Source organism: Cebidichthys violaceus, unplaced genomic scaffold (genome assembly GCF_023349555.1).
Source record: "Cebidichthys violaceus isolate CVI_PGR_0920_01 unplaced genomic scaffold, fCebVio1.0.p SCAF_10, whole genome shotgun sequence".
Lineage (NCBI taxonomy): Eukaryota > Metazoa > Chordata > Actinopteri > Perciformes > Stichaeidae > Cebidichthys > Cebidichthys violaceus.
Genome location: NW_027176263.1, coordinates 6,411,612 through 6,435,174, shown reverse-complemented (window position 1 = coordinate 6,435,174; position 23,563 = coordinate 6,411,612). Strand labels below are relative to the sequence as shown.

Genomic DNA, 23,563 nt, shown 5'->3' with positions numbered 1-23,563 from the left:
TTATGACGCATAATGATGGTGATTCATTAGTGCCCAAAATGTCTATTTACTGTTCACTGTAGAGTAGTACACTATTGAGCTTCTATTATTGTATATAAGGCCTAGTGAATGTGTGAATCATCTTTTAGTTATATCTGCTTGTGTTTTAATATATCTTCACTTACACGCACACATAGAATGCTGGAGACACCAGCATAAACTATTTTATTAGCTAGAGACGGACACTGTTAAGGACATAGAGGACAGCTGATGGGTCACATGAGTGAACAAAGAGGTCAATAGTGAGAAAACTAGCAGACAATCATTGATCATGGCTATGACCCGTCGTTTTCCTGCTGGCAAGGATTGATTGATAAAGCCTGGAAATAGAAATCTCTTCAGACAACTACAGTGTGTTTACTTCAAAGATCCTCTGGGAGGCATATGCAGCTCCTCTAACCCCACTCTGCGTGCATGTACGTATTTGTATGTGTGCCCTCTCTGCAGAATACTAATGGGCACCATTGCCTGCACAACCATGATAATGAAGTTTGTCATGTCCACAAGGTCTGCTAATATCAGAGAGACAGCAGCGCAAAAACCTAACTGTGTGTGCAGTGAAGCACATGCTGAACTGTGTGTGTATGTTACCATGTGTGCTATGCATGTATGCTGGATCAATACATTCACCTGCACAATATAATAGATGAAATGGGAATGGCTGTCCTTGTCGGTTTTACCAATACATGGAGCAGAGTGAAAATGGACGGAGCAGGTGTGTGTGTGTGTGTGTGTGTGTGTGTGTGTGTGTGTGTGTGTGTGTGTGTGTGTGTGTGTGTGTGTGTGTGTGTGTGTGTGTGTGTGTGTGTGTGTGTGTGGCTTTGTGTGCACCCAAAACTGGGGAATTGATGCTATGTGTCGTGTCTATTTCTCTCTTGCCCACTCTCGCTGGTGACAGTTGACAGGTTTAACACAATAGAGTGTTTGACTGGGCCTGGCTGTCAGAGACAATCACAGCTTTAACTCCTTTCCTGTGTCCTCTCCTTTCCTGTCTCCTCTCCTCTCCCATTAAATATCCTTATCATTAAAAACGAATTAGCCATTGAGATGACATCTCCAGTCTTTCTCTACCTCCACAGTTTTCTACATTATATCTCTTTCCCTTATGTAGACAACTGGTTGCACATTTTGACTCATAAACAAATTGTTCCTATGTTTAGGTACTGATTCCTGATAATTCATCTTGTTTGTGTGTGTGTGTGTGTGTGTGTGTGTGTGTGTGTGTGTGTGTGTGTGTGTGTGTGTGTGTGTGTGTGTGTGTGTGTAATTTTTATGCTTGCTCATCAATAGTGTGCCATCCACCCTCAGTGACTTTGCAGAGTTTTGTGTGTGCAGTACAGGCAGATTTGTCCTTTGGTATAGGTTGGATCATTTTGTCCCTTTTGATTAGCTGGGGAATCAGCGTTGCGGCAGCTCCACGTGTTCATTGCCGTTGTCCTGTTTTTCAACTGAGACATTCATATAGATTCAAATGAATGGACTATGGGGCCTAGCAACAGTATTTGTCCTTAACTCGACTGAGTCAGTCAAAATGATGAATTCAGTTGGCAGTTGGTTCCTTCAACAGATGCAGTGACAGAGAATGTGCACATGCTGTAATTAATTAAGGATGTTTTGTATTCTATGCAGATTCCTTTTAAAGTCAGGCATTTTGCTGCACTGCTAGCACAGGTTAGCCACGTCAGGTCGCTGTACAGGTCAAGGTCTTTTTTAAAGATCTTTTACCTTTTGATGTACATTAAACCTGTGACTCTTCAGTTATTACCTCGTCTCGCCAACCACCAGAACACTCGGCTCTGTGCCAGGCGTTGTATGCTGTTCTAATAAAGGTGAAGCTAAGGACTTACTGCTTAGATGGTGTTACAGACTTGGCACCAGCTCAAAACTGCCTCATGCTTTTATCAGTTTAGTGGATATGGACAGAACATTTGAAAGTCAGGGGTAGGACCATCTACCAGAACATTCTGTGCACATTCAAGTCTCTGTGTGTGCTTGAAATACTTTGAAATGTATGTAAATACTTTAATCTACACTGACCTCTAGTGGAGGTTGATTGAAGTTGCACTTGTTTGACCGAACATACTGTGACACTGATGTGTTTTCATGATGAAGGCGACTTTCTCAATACATTTCTATTTTAAGATACCTCCTTTCCGAATGCACCCTCACCTTCTATATTATTTCCACAATCCAGACTCACTCCTGTATTATTTTGTAATTCTCATTCCTCTCTTACAGTCTGCTGGTCTGTCTTTCTTCCCTCTCAACCTTCTTTCCCATTCTCTTTCTTTTCTCCCAGTAGATCTCTAGCCATCCAGCACCTGCTCCTTGGTACAGTGAAATTCAAAGTGCACTCACTCTGCATTCAATTTGTTGTATAAATAATACATTATCTGTTTTGAACCTTGCTGTTTGTGAACTTTTTTGTGTGCTTGCTGTGTCAAAAAGCATAATTTGTTATCCGTATATCTCTAAACAGCCTTTACCATTAGCTGTAGCTGCGTCTGTTGTTTGTATGCTGTGCTGGCCCACCGATGTCGCTGCTCAACATCTATTGTGTCTTCTCCTGGAGCACGACAACAACTACTACAACACAGTTGTAGACATAGACACAGTTTATAAGACATACTGTCATAGCACAAACTATACATGAATGAAGGACATAAAGGGCCTCATTCAGACCAGTTGAATGGTTAAATGATGGTAGGCTGCTTTTCTTTCGTAGACATTTACAATAGCAGTTAGATCATGAGTACTGGGTGTACATCAGTGGTAGATGAAGTACTCAGATCTTTTACTTCAGTAAAATTATACCACGGTGCAGAATTACTATTTAAGTATATGTACAAAATGATTGTCATCACATACATAAAGTACAAAACATAAAAAGTCGTCATTATGCAGAGTGGCCCATTCCACTCTTATTTATTGATGCATTCATATTTAAATAAATTTAATGTTGCTGTTGGTAAAGGTGACATTTATGTCTTAAGTCATTTGTGGATTATATTTTATTTTAATCTAAATTTGCAAAGTAACTAGAAACTTAAGTTAATGAATACATATAGTTGAGTAAAAAGTACAGTATTTATTTTCCTCTGAATTGTAGTAGAAATATTGTAGAAAATATGAAGGCTCAAGTAAAGTACAAGTACCTCAACATTGTATGTAAGTACAGGTACACACTATTATGTGTGTGATTCCACCCACAGTGAAGGGGAAACCCGACTGTGCCGCTGATTATCTCTGAGTGCAGCATTCTCATAACACACATGCTGAGCGGTGATCGTGTGTTGGACAATAAGTGGCAAGAATACAGGAGTGTATATTTAAGTGGACAAAACAAAGCATTAAGGCATTGACAGAAGGTAATGGGATGAAGTTGGATATGCTCACGTGTGTAGGAAAGTAGGAATGAAAAAAAGAACTACAATGAATTCATTTGGCACTGTTTGCCCTATTTCAAACAATTAAAATAATTACACTATGTCTGATATTTGCTCTTTGTGTCCACTAGATGTCCCAGTCTAGCTGACCCAGGATTTAAAAACGCTACCTCCTTCAGTTTCCAGTCGAACCGTCTGTTCTATCTCATATTATATCTGTATTGATTGTCTGTGTGGCTCAGCTCACAGTGTGACGTGGAAAGTAACGACAACATGTCTGGCAAGACATCTGTCTTGTTGATTTGGTGATTTTAAGTCTGTATGCTCATTCCAGCCCTCACGTGATGTTGTAGCGTCAAGTGAAAGCGCTACGCATGGCGGCTGGAGGGGGATTTTGATCTCAGTACTCGTAATGTTTTTATTTGGCTCTTTTTTTCAAAAATAATTTGCGATTGATTTTCTGTGTGCTTGTGTTTGTGAGTTTCTCTCACTTAAGCATGGTCGGTCAAGCTTTATTGAAACAGAGATCAATAGTCATGTTCTCCAAGTAGCACATTCTGTGGATTAGAGAGTTTAACATGCAAGGATCGATACACGCCTCAGCCGTAGCAGCTTTATTGTCATGAAGTTTCAACCTTCATCGCTGCGGAAAAAAGGTATTTCTTTGTACTACAAGATTAGAACGTGCAGGCCTGAATTCTGTCTTAAATCCTCTGCTGCTTCAAGTCACAGTCTATCTACCTGATTTTTCACATTACTGATTCATAACCCCTGAAGTCTTAAGTTTGACATATACAACCAGTGCAAAAACACTGAGGTATGAGTCAATAAAGCCTTTCACTTCAGTCATAAAATCCATGAACCCATCAGCACAAATGTGAACAACACTCTCCTGAGTTTAGCACCTATCAATTGACTGGCTGCCCGACAGCATCTCTTACAGTATATTTAGCAGCAGAAAAAATTTGGAAAAATCAATCGGAGCCAGAGGGGAAAGAGAGGAAGTGAGGTAATTTGTGTTTCGTTTTTAGAGCTGAGTGACTCTGATTGTCTAATATGATAGGTCACATTGTGTGTGGAAAGATTTTTTTTCACTTTGAAGAACTTCATTAGTCTGAGTTGTCTCACCAGGAACTGTGTATTTAAGGGTCTGTATACAGACCATTTGGGTGGGGAGAGGGACTAAACCATATCTGCTATATTTTGAGAAAGCATGGTCCTCCTTATTGTTAGTAGTACTTTCTTTTGGTCCTCCTCTTGACTTGAAAAGCCTGCAACACCCTCCTCCTAATATTTAAAAATGATATGATCTTATACCCGTACTGGTATGATGCCGAACTTGAATTATAGTTTACTTCAGTGCTGTTCCACTGTCTGTTAAGATGCGGAGGTAAGTGAATCTCAAATTTACTGCTGATACGCGTCGTGCAAGAAATACCATTTCCCCCAACAATTGTTTTTGTCTCCTTAGAGCTAAAGCAAGTACCAAAGCAATATTTTATTTACAGTAACACACTGTAATCTAAAATTGTTCATTTTCTTTTCATTTGTTTTTTTTTCTATTTTCCTTTCTTTTTTCGGTTCCTCATTAAGACTTTTTTCCCCAAAAAATATGGTGAAGAAATCAGCAGGAAAATATTTTTATGACAATAAGTGCAACATAAACAGGCTACAAAAACTGTCACACATTACACAAAAGAGCACAAACTATTTATAGTCTAGTTTATATTTATAGTATCCATAGTAAAGATGCAGATAAGTATTGCACAAATGTACATCAATATTTGAGGATTCAGAGACCATCCAAATACATTAGAAGTAAAAAATCGACCCAATGTGCTATTTGTATATCAGAGCCACATCTTGCTACACACTCTCTGAGGATTAAAATGCACTTTTGTCTGAAAGCATTGCTTTTTTCAGAAAGCTATTTGCTCTCCATTGCTGGTGCAGAGCTCTGAGTTATACAGTAAACAGATCTGTTTCACTGAGTTGTCGAACTTAATTGAACTTTCAGACAATTCTCGTTTCTTGTGAAATTAGAGTCCCTGAGTTTCGCCAACCTCAGCTCTGTAATTTGAAATAAGTGTAAATTTGATGAAGAATAGAGGGTAAAGTAGGGGAGGAGAAAGGTGAGGGAGTAGAGGACACATCTGCAGGTCCAATTTGCTATCATGACAGCCAGAATGAGCTGAAAAATCCTCCTGGAGGGGAGAGATGCTGGAGGGTAATAAAGAATAGATGCCTCTTCCCTCTGTGCTTTGCAGATCGCCACACAGAGGGACCTGATCTTAGTGTCTCAGGCTTTTCAGTGTGTCCTTCCTTTGTTGCTTCACGTTCTGTTTCTGTCTGTCTTATCTTACTTCTCATTACTCTCCCCTGCCACCATGTCTCATGCAACAGCCTGCCTTGCTTCTTCTTCTCTTCCTCCACCTCTCTGTTTCTCCCCTCGAACGACAACCCTTTAATAAATAAGAGGGCAGAGAAATCATTTTTAACCAACAAGCCAAGCTCTGATTTCTCTCTTTCCCCCTCTCTGTCTCGTTTGTGAGTGTAGGGTTCAATATTTCTCTGTTGACATTGTCCATGTCTGAAATGGGAGCTCAGCTTGAATACAGCGGGTATACATTACTGCTATAGAGTGAAGAGAAATTGGTCTGCTGTGGCGACGTGTTCGTTTGCATCCCCACCATATTTGAGAAGAGTGATGTGACATAAGATTAGGTTTCCTGTCACCTTGTCTGATTCATTTGTCTATGCGTGTGAGCATACATTGACCCATGTCGCTCATAGCGATGCCGTTTTTGTGACAGATTTCTCCGTAATGAGGCATGCTGCTGTATAGCCCAGTTAAAAATGTAGGAACAAGAATGTCAACAAAGAGAAACAACAACAAGAGTGGGCGCAGTCACATTTGTTAAAAACCTTTGCTGTCTTGACTCTCACAACCTTTTCCTCTCACCCAAGATTCAGAAAGGGAGAACACAAAGAGTGAACATCACACCTATTTTCAATTCTGTTATTTTTGTAACATTAGGAGAAGCGATACCCTCACTGGGAGTCGTGGTGGGAGGGGCAGAACCTCAGATGGTAGCTAACAGTCACAGATGCACAAAAGTATCAGAAAAAAAAATCACCATATGACTGACTGATAATTTCCTATTTTAAAACCACCCCTAATACCTTCAAACTACTCAGTGCCTCCTTGGATGTGAAAGTGAATGTGGTTCTGCTGGTATTAGTAGTTATTATTAGAATGAAAGACCTGAAACCTTGTATAAACTGGGTATGAGTTAAAAGGTTCACTGATTCACAACAACTGACTAGCAATCGGTGAAAGCTGTAAAGAGGAAATGTGTGTGCAAAATCGTTCACTTATTGACTGTTCACTATATGATGTATGGTGAACAGGGACCAATTTTAGACACAGCTCAAAAGTTTTCTTGCAACAAAGATTACTACAATTTCCCATAGCATCAATGAATTCAAGAGGGAATGGTTAATATTAAAGTAACAATTCTGCTTGAGAAGGATACTACTGAAGCTTTTCCTTATGAAAAGTCACATTTTATTATTTGCAAGACAGATATTTTTCTCTCGGGCATAGTAGCATCAGCACCAGAAGCCACTGTATGTGTCTAAGAAATTGTTGTGTTTAGCTCCTATATCTGTTGTCATCTTTGATGTTTGCGTTTGCTGTACCAAAGCCAAATATTCTTTGCCCATTGAGCTCTGAGAGAGACACATTCAAAAAGTTAATGAGACATTGCATCGACCGGCAGGCATACAGGCTCCAAAACAGAGGCAGCTATCTCCATACAGTGAAAACACAGATTTGATATGTTCTATATATGTCTCAACTATATTGAATTCAGATGAACATAAATATAGTTTCTTTCCATTACTTAAATCTGGCTTTTAATGCTCTCTTCCAGTTACCAAGGAAACCACATTAGGCAAATCAATGAAGGTAATGTCACTGGAGAGGGAGGGCATACCTCAACTCTCTCACCCAACCAAACAATCTGTCTCACTATGTGTGTGTGTCTGGCCCATTCTCTCTCTCTCTCTCTCTCTCTCTCTCTCTCTCTCTCTCTCTCTCTTTCTCTCTCGTTATCTGCCTCCCTCTTTCCCCCTCACAACACACGCTTCCTGCCAACCACTGCCAAAGGACTAGCAGGCGCAGCACATCCCAAGTTTCCATTACTCAACGGGGGCCTGGAAGAAGAAAGAGAGAGGAGAGGAAAACCGTAAACTTTAGCACAGGTGTTGTGGAAATCTGGAGCTCTGTGTTGCAGCCTGTAGCTCCAGCAGTATGGCCTCCAACAGGGATTAAGAGGGGTTGCCTGGGGCCAGGTTTTGGGTGACGGAAGAGAAAAGCCCATCGAACCAGGCTGCTTTATTTCTTATTTCTATTATAGTTAACATAGTTTTATCATCAGTCTCATATTCTTAAGTTAGAATACTAGATTAGATCAAAGTGGATAAAAGTGAGGAAGTAGGTGGAAGTCGACTCGGCTGAGCTAAAGTTGGACAAACTCTTCAGGTTGGGTACAGTTAGACAGGTGTTCAGTCGCTTGCCCGACCCGACCTGGCTCGGTGGTGCAGTGCTGGGCGATGACAGACGGCGGTCTCCCAGGATGTTGAGTCTGGATGGCTTGGAGATGATCGCTGTGCTGGTGGTCATGGGTCTCTTCATCAAGGTTCTGGAGCAGTTTGGGATGTTCGAGCCCGTCGGAGGGGAAGGTAATGGATTTTCTCAGAGATTTAATGGTTTAATAACGGGACATTAACGTGCAGTAAAGGTTGAGTTCACAGATTGTATAGGTGGGGTGGGTGTTTTTGAGTGTGTGCATGAGCTGAGACGCTGATACTTTCATCTGCAGTGCCCGTTCAGTCTGGTTCTGAGTGGGCTGCAGGCCTGTCTGAGGGTTTAGGTTACCAGTGCAACTGTTAGCCATGCAACTCTCTCTGTCTCTCTTTTCTCTTCTCCTTTCTCTCTTTTCTCTCTTTTCTCTCTCTCTCTTTCTCTCTCTCTCTCTTTCTCTCTTTTCTCTCTTTTCTCTCTCTCTCTCTTTCTCTCTTTTCTCTCTCTCTCTCTTTCTCTCTTTCTCTCACACACTCACACACTTACACACAGAGAGTAACTTTAGCTGAGTGTGAGGCCTCCCTCTGCCCCTGGGCCGTGTGCTTTTACCCTTTAATCAATAACACTATGGACAGAGTGGATCTGAGTGCTGTGTAGAGAAACGTGTCTCACTGAGGGAGTGTCATCCTCAGTGTCGGTACTCCCATTAGCCTTCGTGGAGCTGTATGAAGACAGAAATTGTCTTTGCTGTAGATCATAGGTCAACATGCTTTGTGGTTGAGTTGATGTGATTTGACAAAAATAATTTAGTTCCAAAGTGTTTCACTAAGGGATTTTTGGTTTTACACTAAAACAATTTTTTTTAAAAGACAGAAGCACTTATTGATTTGTGGTTCATCAGCGGTCAACCATATACTCAATTAGAAGGTCAGTTCACAGATGTTTAATTATAGTTTAACAAAATGAAACATTTACTGAATGATACTTTTACAACACTTCAAATAGCGCCCTGCCTGTAAATGAAGGGTTGACTGAAAAGGTCCTTGTCCCGCTCTGGCTCACCCCTAGGATCTGCCACCACGTACCAAGGCCTTGTTTGGACTGTCTTATCTGGATGACCTGTGCTTTGTCCCCCCTAAGTCCAATCTACTTTACCTTGTTCACACTCGCTTATCTGTTCTTTTAGTGACAACAGGGAAGATGGGATTCTTATCTCCATTGTGTTTTTGTTTTACTCTGCTCATTGCCCAGAGTGCCCTGCACACTTTGGGCATCTGGTAACAGCTGGACTCTGACAGGGTCTTTGGTTTTCTTCTCATGAGAAGAATTTGCTCTTCTACACTCATTTTGAGTTGCCATGCAAAGGGAAAGCATGCAGTCTAGTTAGTTAACATTTGAACACACTGCATAGATTAAGAATTTGATGAGTCTATCTCCATCCCTGATGCACGTGCTGGACTGGACCCAGTAGTCAAGGTATGCCAACAGCTCTGGCATCAACTCAAAAATATCCCCTTGGAAAACTATGGTGTATATATGCTACAGCACTCCACATACACATGCATAACACACAAACAACACACACACACACACACTGGAGGCTCCATTTATACACACTCTGAGCATCAGTCTTCCCTATATTTTGACTATTCTTTGTGGAATATAGCAGAAGTAATACGTGTGCGTGTGCCAACTCCTCTGTGAGTACTTAAGCTAATGAATTTTCTCTTTAATGGAGGAACTTAGTCTGAGTAATACAGCCTCTCTGCCATCTGCAGAAGCATGTGCTCACTAGAAGGCTTGTAACCAATGCACAATCCATATAAGGGCATGTGATCTACACTTGATGCACACATGCCTCTGTTTGTTATTTACTTCAAAATACTGGTTATGCCATCATGTGATTAATCAACGATCTATTTTGACCACGTGTACCTGTGTGAAAATGTCAAATGCATTCTTTCACATGTGTAATCTGTCCCCTTTCATAATAATCCTCTGCCAGGCCAGCTTCACTCCTCTTTGATTAATTAACTCCATTTTAATTTAATAGTGGAGTCTTGTGTTGGCTGCTTGCGTGGCGGTGTTTTTTTATTTTCTCTCTCAGGATATTGATCTGCTGATGTGAGTTGACTTGATAGCACGTTGTACGTTGTATGTACTTTAACGGAAACCCTTTCCCCCTTTACTTTGGCATGACAAGAATAACACAAAAATGGAAAAGTTTGCAATGGTAGATGAAATAAGTGTCTTTGTTTCAGTCAGTTTTGGAAGAAAAAAAAAGAAAAAGAAAATAAAATATTAATTGTGGTTGAAATGCCCCCTTTTCTCCCTCTTGCCAGATGCCTACTGAGTCATTTTCTGGTGAGACAGAGCGAGACAAGTAAAATACAGAGACTGTGAGACTCCCATTACTTTAATGAGCTGTGTAGCTGACCTTACACTGATTAAACACACACACACACACACACACACACACACACACACTCACAGCATGCACTTACTTTTGTGTTCTCTAGAGAAAGTGAAAGAGGAAAAGAGAAAGAGCAGGATGTGTGTGAAGATGATGCATACAATATGTGTGAGGTGCACTCTGGTCTGGAAGTGTACCGGGCTCTGATAGATTTAAAGCCAATGGCTAATGGCTGGAGTGTTTTCCATAGAGGTTTAATAGGTGGAAATTGAAGAGTTGTACAATGGACGTTCTGGGCTGAGTTTGATGGCAGCGTGCCTTTTCTAACAACACAGTGATTTCCTTCACATTTTTCTTGTTCTAAAAACATTCACTGGATAGAATTTGTTGCTTTCAACTGCAAAATAAATCTTTATTTTCTCCCACCCGTTTTACTTCTCGCTGTCTCTCAGTGGATATATATGTCTAATTAGGAATGACCTGCTTAGCTGGGTGTGCTGCAGTGAGCTGTGGTCACTCTCTAGCATGAAAGGCATGACATCTGGCCATATGCACCACGGCCTCTCTCAGCCTTTGATTTCTAGAATAAACTGCTGGCACTGAGCTTGACGCGGTCCTGAATGTCGGGGACCTGTTCCATGCTGCTTCATCACTTCTCAAAGGCCTTTGATATTTTAATGTTTCTCCTTGTCTTCATATCAACTCATACCATAGCAGCGGGATATGAGCTAGGTGCCAAACCAGCCTGTAGAATCGAAGCCTCAACTATTTAGAGCAACGTCTTACCTTGATCCTACTGTTTGATTCACGTTCGATTATTTGGGTTTGATCCCTGTGGAGGACCCAAGGAGAAATCCAAGAATCTAGACTCCATGATGTGACAAGAGGGCATTGATTTATACAGAATATTAAATATACAGATTCTGTATATATGCTATTTTAACTTTTCATGTGTGTTAGATAAATACATAAAAAAAGGTAAACCAGCAATTTTAAAGAGATATGCGTTTAATATACGATAAGCCACTACTTTGTTTTATGCATGTCTTATTAAAAACTTTTACACATGTCAAATACTTTATAAATGAGACCAAATAAATACATTTAGGCGGAGTTAACATCTCATTCTTTTCATTTCCTCTCATCGGTTAAACAAACAGAATGTATGCTAGCCTTTCATATTAGATTCAGTGTTATTAAGTAGGTGACAATTATCAGAACAATACAAACATTCAGGCTCCTCCATGTGGCTCAAACGTGTACAGCAGATATCAGTGTTGAATACAAGACTATATAAGATATTCTTCTAATTTATTTGGCGACCCTGATACAATTTCATGCAACTCTTCTGTTGGTCTCGACCCAGTCTTTGTGAATGACTGGTGTAGAGCACAGACTAAATCTGTTTGCTATGAACTATTTATGCTGGTGGCATGGCTCTCTGGATGGCAATGTGAGTTTCCAACTATTGGATGGATTGCCATGAAATTTGCTACAAGTATTCAAGGTCCCTGGAGGATAAATCCTACTGATGTTGGTGACCCACCGACTTTCCTCTCCCGGCACCAGCAGGTAACATGTTCACTTCACTTCACAAAATCTACTGAATGAATCGGCACAAAACGTTGTATAGACATCCACGTTCTTCAGAGAATGAATCCTGTGTGTGGTGATCTCCTGACTATTCCAAATGCGCCATCATGAGGTTGACGTTTTAGTTTATCATTGAAATGCAATTGGCTGGATTGCTGTAAAATTTGGTTTGCAAATATTAGCAAGCACACATAGTAAACTGAGAGGGTGAACATGCTAAACATTATGCCTGCTAAACATCAGCAGTGTATTAGCATTCTGATCAGACTTTTGCTCAACGGCTCAAAATTAGTTTGTGAATGCTATGTGCATTACCCAAGATAATGTGTAAAAAAAAAGGTTGTTGTGATGATGGATTAGCAACAGACAATGATACAAATTATATATTGTATTTAGTTTTGTGGTGTGTGTCGCATATGTGAATGCTCTGATCTGTGTGTCTGTGTGGGTCTGTGTGTGTACCTTTTGATGAACGCTATAGATTTAGCTCCATCATAGAACAACATCCTCTATCCTTTTGCTGTATATAAAAGGCTCAGTAAATCATTTTTCCTTCTTAAGAGGTTATTTGGCTATGATCAGCACTGTGTGTGTGTGTGTGTGTGTGTGTGTGTGTGTGTGTGTGTGTGTGTGTGTGTGTGTGTGTGTGAGAGAGAGAGAGAGATAAGTGAAGGTAAATTGCTCAGCGGTCAGCTGAGGACCCATTTGTGTCCAAGCACGCACACATTCACAGAGGCACGTCCATCTACCCTCATTGCAATTGCCCTTCAATAGACAGGTACGCTGATGGAGAATGCTGTGTGTGTGTGTGTGTGTGTGTGTGTGTGTGTGTGTGTGTGTGTGTGTGTGTGTGTGTGTGTGTTTTGCAGCTAATTCAGTCTGTAGGCGTCTGAGGACATTATATCTGATGATATTCTGTAGCGCCTGGAGTGATACAGCGTGCTATAAAACGGATTCCAGCCTTTGCACCTTAGTTGCATGTTTACCCCCCCAACCCCACCCACACACACACACACTTCTACACTGTTCTCTATAAAGTAAAGCTGAAAATACCCCCCAAAAATGCTCATGATATTCTGTGTCAATCACCTATAATAGTGCCTTACCCTCAAAACAAATAAAGAAATGTAGTCTGAAGGTTATGATTTGTACAAAACAAATATTGTTTTCAATAATCAGCCAGGGAATCATTATTCTACTCTGTTGGGGAAAGTTTATAAAGTTTGCCACAAACTTGTTGTCTAAACCACTGACAGAAGCTACAGCATCTACGTGGCTTTAAACAGTAATATAACTGTCGTGAGTGTGGAGGAGACTGTCCTTGTTGTCCTTGTCCGAGGCTCTTCTTGTCTCTGCCCCTCTGACGGCATCATAGAAGATGAGAGCCTGGGACGCAAGAGGATAAGACGGGAAATTGAATACACAACTCTCTCTATCCTCTGTCTGTCTGCATGTCTCTCTCTCTCTTCTTTTCTTTCTCTGTCTCTGTCTCTCTGTCTCTCTTTCTCTCGCAGTCGTGTATGTGAGTGAATGAAAGATTGTAATTGTATGGCAGGTGCTCTGTGGATGAAAGAACAGAAGTTGTTGATGTTACGCTGCTGCTCTTCTTAAAACACTGCAGAAAGATGATAACATTGAGAATAAACTAATGAATCACACACACACACACACACACACACACACACACACACACACATACAGACCTGTCCTTGAAAATATCCCTTGGAAGATTAGCTTCAACGCAGCTTAAACCTTTTCCCCTATGCAGCATAACATGTAAATGTTCCGGCAGTTTATAATATCATTTTCTGTGTGAGATGCTCCAGCAATTTGCAGGCAAAAGTTATATTACGCGAAAGGTTCCGCCACAGCTTTAGTGTGATCAAAGCAGCAATATACCCATATTATAACCAATTCCACACAGGGTTAAATAGTATTATATGATGATTTTAAACCCATTTACAAGTAATAGAAAATAAAGCAGTAGGCGAGCATGGGCTTGTGAAAATATATGAAATTTGCACTGAAAAGGCTTTTCCAATCATAAAGTTACATACAGTATGTAACAGATTGGCAGCTGTAAAAAGAAAAAGATAATCGACATCTTTCTCAATTGTCTGTTTATTACGAAATTAGGGTTTTCCAATAATGCATATAGATATTGCTCTTTACATTTTACACACACACGTAAATGTAAACCAGAGGTTGTTCAACAGTTAATAATAGAATAAATGGACATAAAGAAAAAACAGACAATCAAACTAACACGTACATAATCTAAAGCACAGGGAAACATATTCAGACACTATTGGAATTAAATGCTATAGACGTAATATAAGTAGTGCTTTTAAGAGAAAATCTTCGTTGAGTCAAAGCTCGTCACATTTGAGAACTATTGATTCAGTCAAGAAAAATGCATTTACAAAAAATACGTTTACATACCAGCCTTAAGGATCCTGTAAGAGATGCACTTTTAATAGAACTTTGACTTTAATTTACCTGAATATTGCTGCCAAGAACAACAACTTTTTTTCTTCATATGTAACAGATGGTCTTATCCATCATGTCTTTTCCCCCTTTTGCTTTAAATGCAATGTTTGTTTGCACTTGCAAGGTTGGGTGTTTATCCTTGTTTTGTATTTGCTCAGGGAGATCCTGGTTGCTGTATTGTTTATCCACTGTTCCCACATTGAACTCTACTCTTCATACAAAGGCACTATAATTAAGATGCTCTAAGGTTTTTAATCATCAGTTCACAAGCAAACCATTGCACTTGTATTAAGTGTTTGTAAGTTAGGAAGGTTTTTTAAATGAATCTTGCCATTAATTTGAAATAATAACTTAACTTCCCAACTTCCTCTCATACTAAAGTTCCCACTCACTCACGCTTGACAGTCACTGGGAACTGGAGAGAGTCTGATTCCTGGACTGGCTAACTATCTCACACACATACTATGTGCTAACAAGGGTGCATACGCCTTGCAGCAGGATTCACCAGGATAAAACATTTATATTGGGCAGACAGTGGCTATTATTCACCCTGTTTTACAACAACCTGGGAAGGGCACAGACTGCTGTCAGTCTGCAATTGATTTAACTGCCAATTTCATCTTCATTCATGACTGGATCCCAATAAACGTGTTGGATAACTTTCCTGTTGGCTGTTGCCAGCAGTCCTTAGTCACTCTTAGTCCACTGTTTTTTGTTGCAACATAACAATGTCTTGTTTGGCTGGAAATGGGGTTAGTTTGCTCTGTTGCTGTGACAGTCATTTCCCTTGAAGATTTGTTTCAGTGGTCTTTTCGGAAACAAAAATCTTTCAACAGCTGAAACCAAACCTTCAGAGAGACGAGATTCAACCCTTTTAGCTGCTTGAAAGTTTTATGTTTTCTGTTGTATCGACCCGTTCAGGATGTTTACCTGATTTGGCTCCTGGCAGGAAAGAGCAGAGCAGAGTGTTTAGGATTTGATGGAAATAAGTTTAGAGCATTGTTGTGAGCGATGCAAACCCAATTTAGATTGACTGCTTTAGATCACTCAAAAACACAGCATGAATATAAAAAAAAAGCATGAATGCAGCTGAGTGCCAGAAAAGAAGCTTCAAAGTATAACAGCTGTGATGCTGTTCAGTCTGCTCTAGTTTTGATCCGACACATTGTCATAATAGCAAACATGAGTGTTACTATACCTTTCAGTATTGTGTGGATGTGTTAGTGAGCGTGTTGGAAATTGTTAATGGCTTGCGATCAGTCATTACCCTCCTACTGTTTGTCTGGTCTCTGGAGCAGAATTTAAATGAAGGACAATAGCAGAGAGAGAGAGAGAGAGAGAGAGAGAGAGAGAGAGAGAGAGAGAGGAACAGCAGGTTGAATATAGGGTTGCTAACAGAGTGTCTTACCTCGCACTGCCCTCTTCAGGTATAAAAGTTAATTGCTGCGATGTGTGTTTGGGAAGGTCAGAGGTTTTTGGCCTTCTGTTTCAGCCTCAGTGTTTATTTGGCAAAAAAAACATGTGTTGTGTAACGTTAAATATTGAAAACCACTTTCACTTTTATAAATGCATATAATCCAATTGCTGAGATAAAAAGAAAAAGATAGTTTAATAATTTCTAACTGGAATTATTTTACATTTTTAGTAAAAGAATAATTAAGCAATATTTTTTTTTTTTTTTTTACTGGAATGTCATTAGGATCGTTATGCTTGGCTTTTTTTCTATAAGAAAAATCTACAAAAACCTTTAATTGTGGTCATAAATAGTTTTAAATCCTAAATAGCAATGCTTCACACATTTGTTTTCTCTCTATCACCTGTCACATAAACTTGTATCCAACCAAGACACATAGAACGACTATAGTATATTCCTGAAAACCAAATGTCTAAATGTTACTATTCATCTAATTGATGTTGTTCATATCACGTTACCTAGAAATAATCCATTACGTCTCATTTCCTCGAATGAGAAAACCTCTCTGATCCATCCGTCTCACCTGACTGTTTCAAAAGAAAACTCTTCATTAGCAGCTTTCTGTAGTTTGCGCTGAAAGAGCTTGGTCTCAGAAGAATTAATCTGTTTTTGTCCCACATCGCAGTATTAAAAATATCCTTAAAAGCTAATGATCTATGCAAATGGTTCTCTTCTTTCACTTATCTAATTGGAAACACACTCAATTTTGAGCACCATTTGTCAATGACCTCCTCTGTGTCTCCTCCTCCTGCACGCATTCACACACACACACACACACACACACACACACACACCCTCTTACTCTCAGACATTTTAATCAGTTTTGAGAGTAATAATTGCCAAGGTAGACATCTAAATATGGAGGTATTTCAATTACTCTGTATGTCTGGCTTCAGGCAAAATATGCCACACGGCGACTAATCAACTTACTAATTAACCTAGCTTTTTATCACAATCTAAGTGTGTGTGAGGTTGTCAGCTTCTACCATAGATTAGCATTCAGGCAAGTGCACCTGCATCAACATATAAAGATCAAATGTCTCTTGGGATGGATTACAGGTGTCGCTTCCTCATATACATTGGCTGTAAACAGTTTTGTCAAAAATACGCTCCTGTGGTTAAGCTCCTGTATGATTTTCCACCCTGGAGGAACCTCACTGCCCTAATCAGATATTTAGATGTGATGAGTGGAGGTCAAGCGGAAAAAATAAATGCCTGAGGAACTTTTCTGGAAGCCGCTTAGTACGCTCACCACTGGCTTGCTAATTATATCAAACACAACACTCACTTTCAAAACATATGGGGCAACATTTTCGCTCAGTTGGACACAGCTACTCCACTCATATCTGATTAGCGTTGAACTGATTAGTAATTCAAAGGTGTGTAGACACTGAATTTGTTCGATTTTTAGCCATGCTCTAGGGTTGGCAATGACGGTCTGCCAGTTTGTCTGCAGGTCGTTAGCTACTGGACAGATTGCCATGAAATGTTGACATGTGTGACTTTGAGGGAAATGTCTCAGGATGAAATTTCGTGTTCCCCTCAGGATGAATTGTAAACACTTTGGTGACACTTTAACTTTTCATGTGGTGCTATCATAAGGTCAAAATTTGCCAATCCCATCAGCCTCACCTGTACTTTGTGTTAAGTGTAATTGGCAAAAGTTAGCATGGTAACTAGCTATAGGGTGAAAATGGTCAACAAATAACCATATTAGCATTGTCATTGTGAGCACATTGGCATGCAGATATTAGCTTTAGCTCAAAACACCGCTGTGCCTATCACTTTCGGCTCACGGAGCAGCTAGTGTGTCAATTACATAACTGTTTTTTCAAAAGCATGGCTATATTTCAGTTTGGAGCAGCTTTCAAATACACGTAAGATTTGATACAATACATGACATACAGGCATTGAAATGCTGTTTGTGAAACAACGGTTCTCTGTGATCCAGATTTATTCCACTGTGATTTTATAGTAACCTAGACGTCTAGACATCTTTTGACCTGCACATCACCAAATCAATGCATGCAGGGCTACAATTGTGCAGCAGTGAAGTCAGCTAGAATTCATGGTACCATTAATAGAAACAACCCCAACAACAGTAACAAGTTCAAAGATCAGTTCCTTACAATATTCCTGGATCACAGAGCCGTCATGTCTGAGTTAAAGTTAAAGGGGAGATTTTTTAGTCTTTACTTGCAATATATTGATCTTACGTTTCTGTCTCGGTATATGACAGATATCCTCGTGTTTTATGGAAGTGATAATGGCAGATAGGCGTGACCAGCCTTAATCTCTCACACTTTCATCCTTGATTTGACTCTCCGACTGCAGACTTTGTTTGAGAATTTACTGGCCTGAATATGTCACTGTATTTAGGAATTCATGTAGCCTATTTAATTCACCATGCCCATAAAGGCATGCAAATGTATTGTAGTGTAATGCTTTATGTATACTATAACTCTATATAACTAGTAAATCCCATTTAATGACTGCTTTTCTCAATTATGTTCTCTTTAATCATCTCAATTCATGTGATCATAAAGAGCCTCTTGTAATAATGTGTGATCCTTCATTGCCATTAGACGCCTTTAGATCTCTCTTATTGTACTTGAAGCAATCAACTGCCACAGTTGACTCTCTCTCATTAAAAGACAGTGATTGATGGTTGCACTCTTTGAGGGTTCATGAGCCCAGTTTCCGACTTTGAACGTGAACTCAAAACCATTGCTTGTTTGTCATTTTGTTTACCAAAGAGCAGAGTCTGCCTCTGATTAAGTGTAGTGTTCTTCAGTCTCACAAGGCCCCTTGAGGCTCGGCAGCAATACCGTAGCTCTGGGTCTCATTTTGACTGAGAATCATTAATCACATGTGACGGCAGATAGATCAAGCTCTCCGTAAACCTCCATCTCCTGGTTTCTTTGGTGTTAAGCCAACCTACTCACAAGCACAGACCGACACAATCATGCACATACATATATAGAGACTAAATATTCCCCCGTCTCCCCTCAGTTTCCTGTGGAACATCCACTTCCAGTTTTGATAACAGGGTGTTATTGAACATGAAGTAGAGGATGAAAGTGATGGAGCACTTTGAATCCAAAGGGTATCACTTTCCACTTTTGTTCAAGTCTAGCCATTTCTTCTCTTGGCATGCACTGATTTAACTTTTCTTCCCCCAACACCAATTCCAGAGACTGTCTTGACAAAAAGGACAAAAGCATCAGGCATTTTAGCAAATGCCCCCAAACAACATATATTTATGTTTGAGTGAAGTCCCTTAGCACCTGTGGTAATTTTCACACCTGTTCGTTGGGAGAAAAGGAGGATGTCGTATGATGTTTTATATAGCCATAAGGTCCGCGGACAGAGGAGATCAAAACGGCAGACTGCAACTCACGAGACCATTGTTTTCTTTCCATTTCCTCAGTCAACATTGGTTTCTTTTAAGCATGACCACGAGCCTAAACTAACCCAACTATAACCAAGTAGTTACTGTCTTTGAACACATACCATTCTCTTTCCCTTACACTAAGTCATGTTTGTGCCTAAACCTAACCAATGACTGATTCTGGCCTTTTCACCTTTTATCAATCTCACATGACCCCGTCAGGTATTTTAAATCCATTTGGGAAGAATGCATCATCATGATTCCATTCTTTTAAATCCTTTTTTTTCTGCCCCAGTTCTTCAGAGATTCTGTCTGCCAGTGGTAAAATGTTAGTGTGCCAGATGTGACATCAATATATCCCATCCCGACTGAAATATTCCCCACTGTACTGGGTTGCATATGCAATACATGTTATAGCCAGATTTCAACTCCAGACAGTGTGTATGTGAGTGCATGTGTGTTGACTACACTCAGGGGAGATTGCCACATCTGTGAGTTTGTCCACAGTAGCCGCTGGGTCAGATGCTTCGCCTCTCTGTCATCATAGTCTCCCTCCTCCCTCCTGTTAGTCTTTCTCTGCTTCTTCTCCTAATTTCTTCCTGCATTTTCCCCTTGGTAGCTCTTTTTTGATTCTTTTGATTTTTGGATTCAGCCCTTGCTATACCCCTGGATGCTGTTGTTTCCTCCGTTCCACCTTGCCCCTCCTTTCCCCGTCTCTCTTCGTATCTCCTCTCTCGATTAATTCTTCTCATCTGTTTCTTGTATGCACCCCCTCTCTGTTTCCTCTCTTAACCTACAAATAGTACTCCTCCATCCTTTTCCCTCCTTCCTTTTCTCCTCTCCCTCCTCTGCCCTCCCCTTCACTCAGTCCCATCACACTGACCCAATTAAACATGGGGAGGGACACAGCAGGAGGAGAGTGACGGAGGTAAGGCGAGAAAGAGAGGGAGAGGGAGGACAGGCAGAGTAGAGAGAGTTTGAGAGTCATTTGCTGGAAAAGCAGAGAGAGAGAGAGAGAGAGAGAGAGAGGGAGTCACAAAACAATTGCCGACAACCTGCCAGGACACACAGTGAATTGTCCGAACTTCACCTGGAACTTAAACAACCTTTGACAGCCTTGGAGGTGGCGGGGGTGGAGCAGCAAGTCGACAGTCCTGCTGCCACGCACTTACCGTTCTCGATGAAGGTGCGAAGAGAATAACAATCTACCCTCAGAGAAGAACGCAGGCGGGGAGCCATGCGGAGTTAGGATGGAGGAATATCGGCATATAGAGGGAGACTGAGAGGAGATACTGAAGAGACAAAGACAGTGCATTCCTCGTTGAAGCTGAGGGGGGGGAAGTGGTTGCCCCGGGGCAAGAGGAAGATTTTGGTTGACAGTCACGGAGAGAGAGGAAGGGGGAAAGGATGTATCTGTTCCTAAAAGAAAAGTGGGAGGTGGAGGGGCTGCAGACTGTGGGTATCCTCCTGGTGGTCTGCAGCTCCCTCAAACTGATGCACTTTCTGGGGCTTATCGACATTTCCACGCCAGGTAAGGGAAACGGTAAGCGAGCGAGAGAGAGGCGCCGAGAGAGAAATCAAAATGATGAATTTGGTGAGGGGACATTAGGAGGAAACACACTCAGCTGTAAAGGGGAGTGTCTACGTGTGTGTGTTTGTTAGGATTAAACGTAACAGATTTGTGTGGCCTAATTTCTTCACTAAATAGCTGTCATGTTGGTCATATATGTATGCCCCCCTGTGTGTGTGTGTGTGTGTGTGTGTGTGTGTGTGTGTGTGTGTGTGTCTATGTGTGGGCTTTGTCTGAGACTGAAACACTAAAGTACATATAGTATACACCTCTCTAACTCACATATAAGTGCAGAATGGTAAAACAAGATTATCATGCTTCATTTATGACACAAAAGAAATTCGAAACTTGAAAAAATGAAATACATTTCATTGAAAAATTCATGTCCAGAACACATGTTAATGTAGGCCCATCCATACTGTGAAAACAACATCTCTGAAATGTATTATTCAATACATTACTTCTTACAACTAAAGGTTTCTGTCTGCGAATTATTTGATCATACATGAACTTTACTTGCTCCTTTTACTGTGATGAGGATGTGCTTTCTAAAATGTTTATTTCAATGTTTTTATTTAGTTTTTTTTGCTTAAAGGGGCGCTCCACCTATTTTATAAATTTTTTCCCGTCATAAAGAGTTCTACAGTTTATTGACTTCTGTGTCTCTGGAGGAGCTTTTTAAGTCTGAAAATATCATCAGGATCAAACTAGGCATGGAATATGATAAGATCTTTCCAGTGAGATGCTAACAAAAAAATGCATTATAGAAATTGTAGGATCCAATGTTTGGATGTCCAATGCAGGAATAGTGGGAGGAAATTAATGACATTAGGTAAAGGTTCTAGGCCTCATTCGAAACCGCAGACACACAAAGAATCAACCGAACCAGCAGATTGTCCATCAGTTCTAATTTAATCCCAATATTTGTGAAAACTGCACAGTTTTTAAAATTGCAGTTCCACATCTCTCATCATCAGAGGGGCATAGAGATAGCTGAAAGGTTCAATGTTGGATCTGCAGTATACTGTTTCACTGTAATATGTTTGCCGCCTTCACTTTAGTTGACAGTTTCTCTGTGCCTTGAGAAAATCCTCAGATCTCTTGAGTTTATGAGACACAGAGCTTCTTCAAAAGTTACTGGATATTGCCAAAAATGTGTTGCCATCAAGTTAAAAATAGAACTGTTTTTCTTATTTCCTGAAGAGTTGTGATGGTTTGTCAGTGTACCCTGGGGGAAATTATTGAACTCTAATTGCACAGTCACTACAGGTCACGCTGGGCAAGAATGTCTTAATGCTGAGGAACACAGAAAGTTGCTTTTTTTCCTGCCTGACGAGGAATACACTATCGTTCTTTTGTGTTTTTTTCTTCCCTACTCAGGCCAAACTGAACTAATTTCTGGTCTCATTGTCAGTGCCACTCAAAAAACAATTTTAACTTCAAAGGCTGGGAAACAAATTGATCACATTACTTCAATGGTGTAATGAGCGCAGTAACCTACTTGTTTTCAACAAAGGACAGTTTCCAACCAGCATTCTGTTCATATGAACAACTTCCATATTAAGCACTGCATCTTTTTAAACTCTAAGTTGATAGTATGCTTTAAAACAACAGTGAAATAGAAAAAAAACAAACATAAGTTTCGTTCAGTAGATAATGTGCAGTGAGATGTTTTTGGGGCATGCTTTATGATATATAGGGGACTTTAAAGAGATATGACTGTGTGCAGGTTTATCCCTCTGAAATCAAACATCTCTATTCCAAGACAAACTTGGCTAAGACAGCCAGAGCACATTTACTCAAAGACATCACAACAAGCAGGATTTCAGCAGCAAAGGACAAAACTACAGAGAAAGAAACAGGAGATGGAGAAAGAGCTGTGAAAAAAGGAGAGAGGAAACGGTGTCTCAGTCCTAAAACAAGCATATCTAAGCTTTGACAGTTTCCTGTAGATTCAGCTTTCCTAGTCCTTACAAGTATTTCAAGCTCAGTGTTCCATGCAGAGCAAAGGAAGGAGAATTCATGAAGTTACTTTTTTTTTCTTTCTTACCTTTCTCTGTCCAGGCCTTCAGAACAATCGGTAGAAATTTAATTTAGTCTGCTACATCGAGAGACAAACTGCATCTGTAACACATTTGTGAAGGTTAAAAATGTATTTCACAACTATTAAAGATATCATCAAACAATACTTTCCAAACGTTAGATATACCTGGTAGATATACCACTGGTTGCACTTAGTTTATTAAAGTATTGTGTGTAGGTACAGTTCTGAGGTTTGACTTTACTGTTTCCATTTTTGTTTGCTACTTTTTACTTTCCTTCACTGTATCTTGCAAATGGTATTATTGCAAATTGAACTCCTCTGCATTTATTTGTCAGCTCTAGTTGGTACTTACATTGTATATTTACATAAATAAAAAACACAACATGTATTTTAATATGATGTATTATGATGCATATATGATACTTTGTTATGTAGCAGCAAGTAACAAATAAAGCAACAATAGTATAAAACAATCTCACCCAATGGTCCATTTAGTAGCTGTTCTGGAGCTTTCGATCATACCACATGATCTTCCTCAGCAGATGGAGTTACCCAGTTGTCATGAAATTGTAAAT

The 23,563-nt window shown here is 40.1% G+C and overlaps 1 protein-coding gene across 5 annotated transcripts in view; it reads left to right on the top strand.

Moving 5' to 3' along the window:
* The window catches only part of LOC137881052 (A-type potassium channel modulatory protein KCNIP2), an 86,122-nt gene that overhangs the window by 55,951 nt on the left and 6,608 nt on the right, over window positions 1-23,563 (top strand). Inside the window, exon 1 of one of the 5 annotated variants that reach the window (XM_068722779.1) lies at window positions 7,661-8,171. The exons of 3 other annotated variants lie outside the window; for them this stretch is intronic. In XM_068722779.1, the coding sequence (XP_068578880.1) occupies window positions 8,066-8,171 (106 nt within the window). In that variant the 5' untranslated portion in view covers window positions 7,661-8,065. Of the gene's footprint in view, window positions 1-7,660; window positions 8,172-20,306; window positions 20,918-23,563 lie in introns of those variants that run through there. One more of the 5 variants, XM_068722769.1, reaches the window with a different exon arrangement.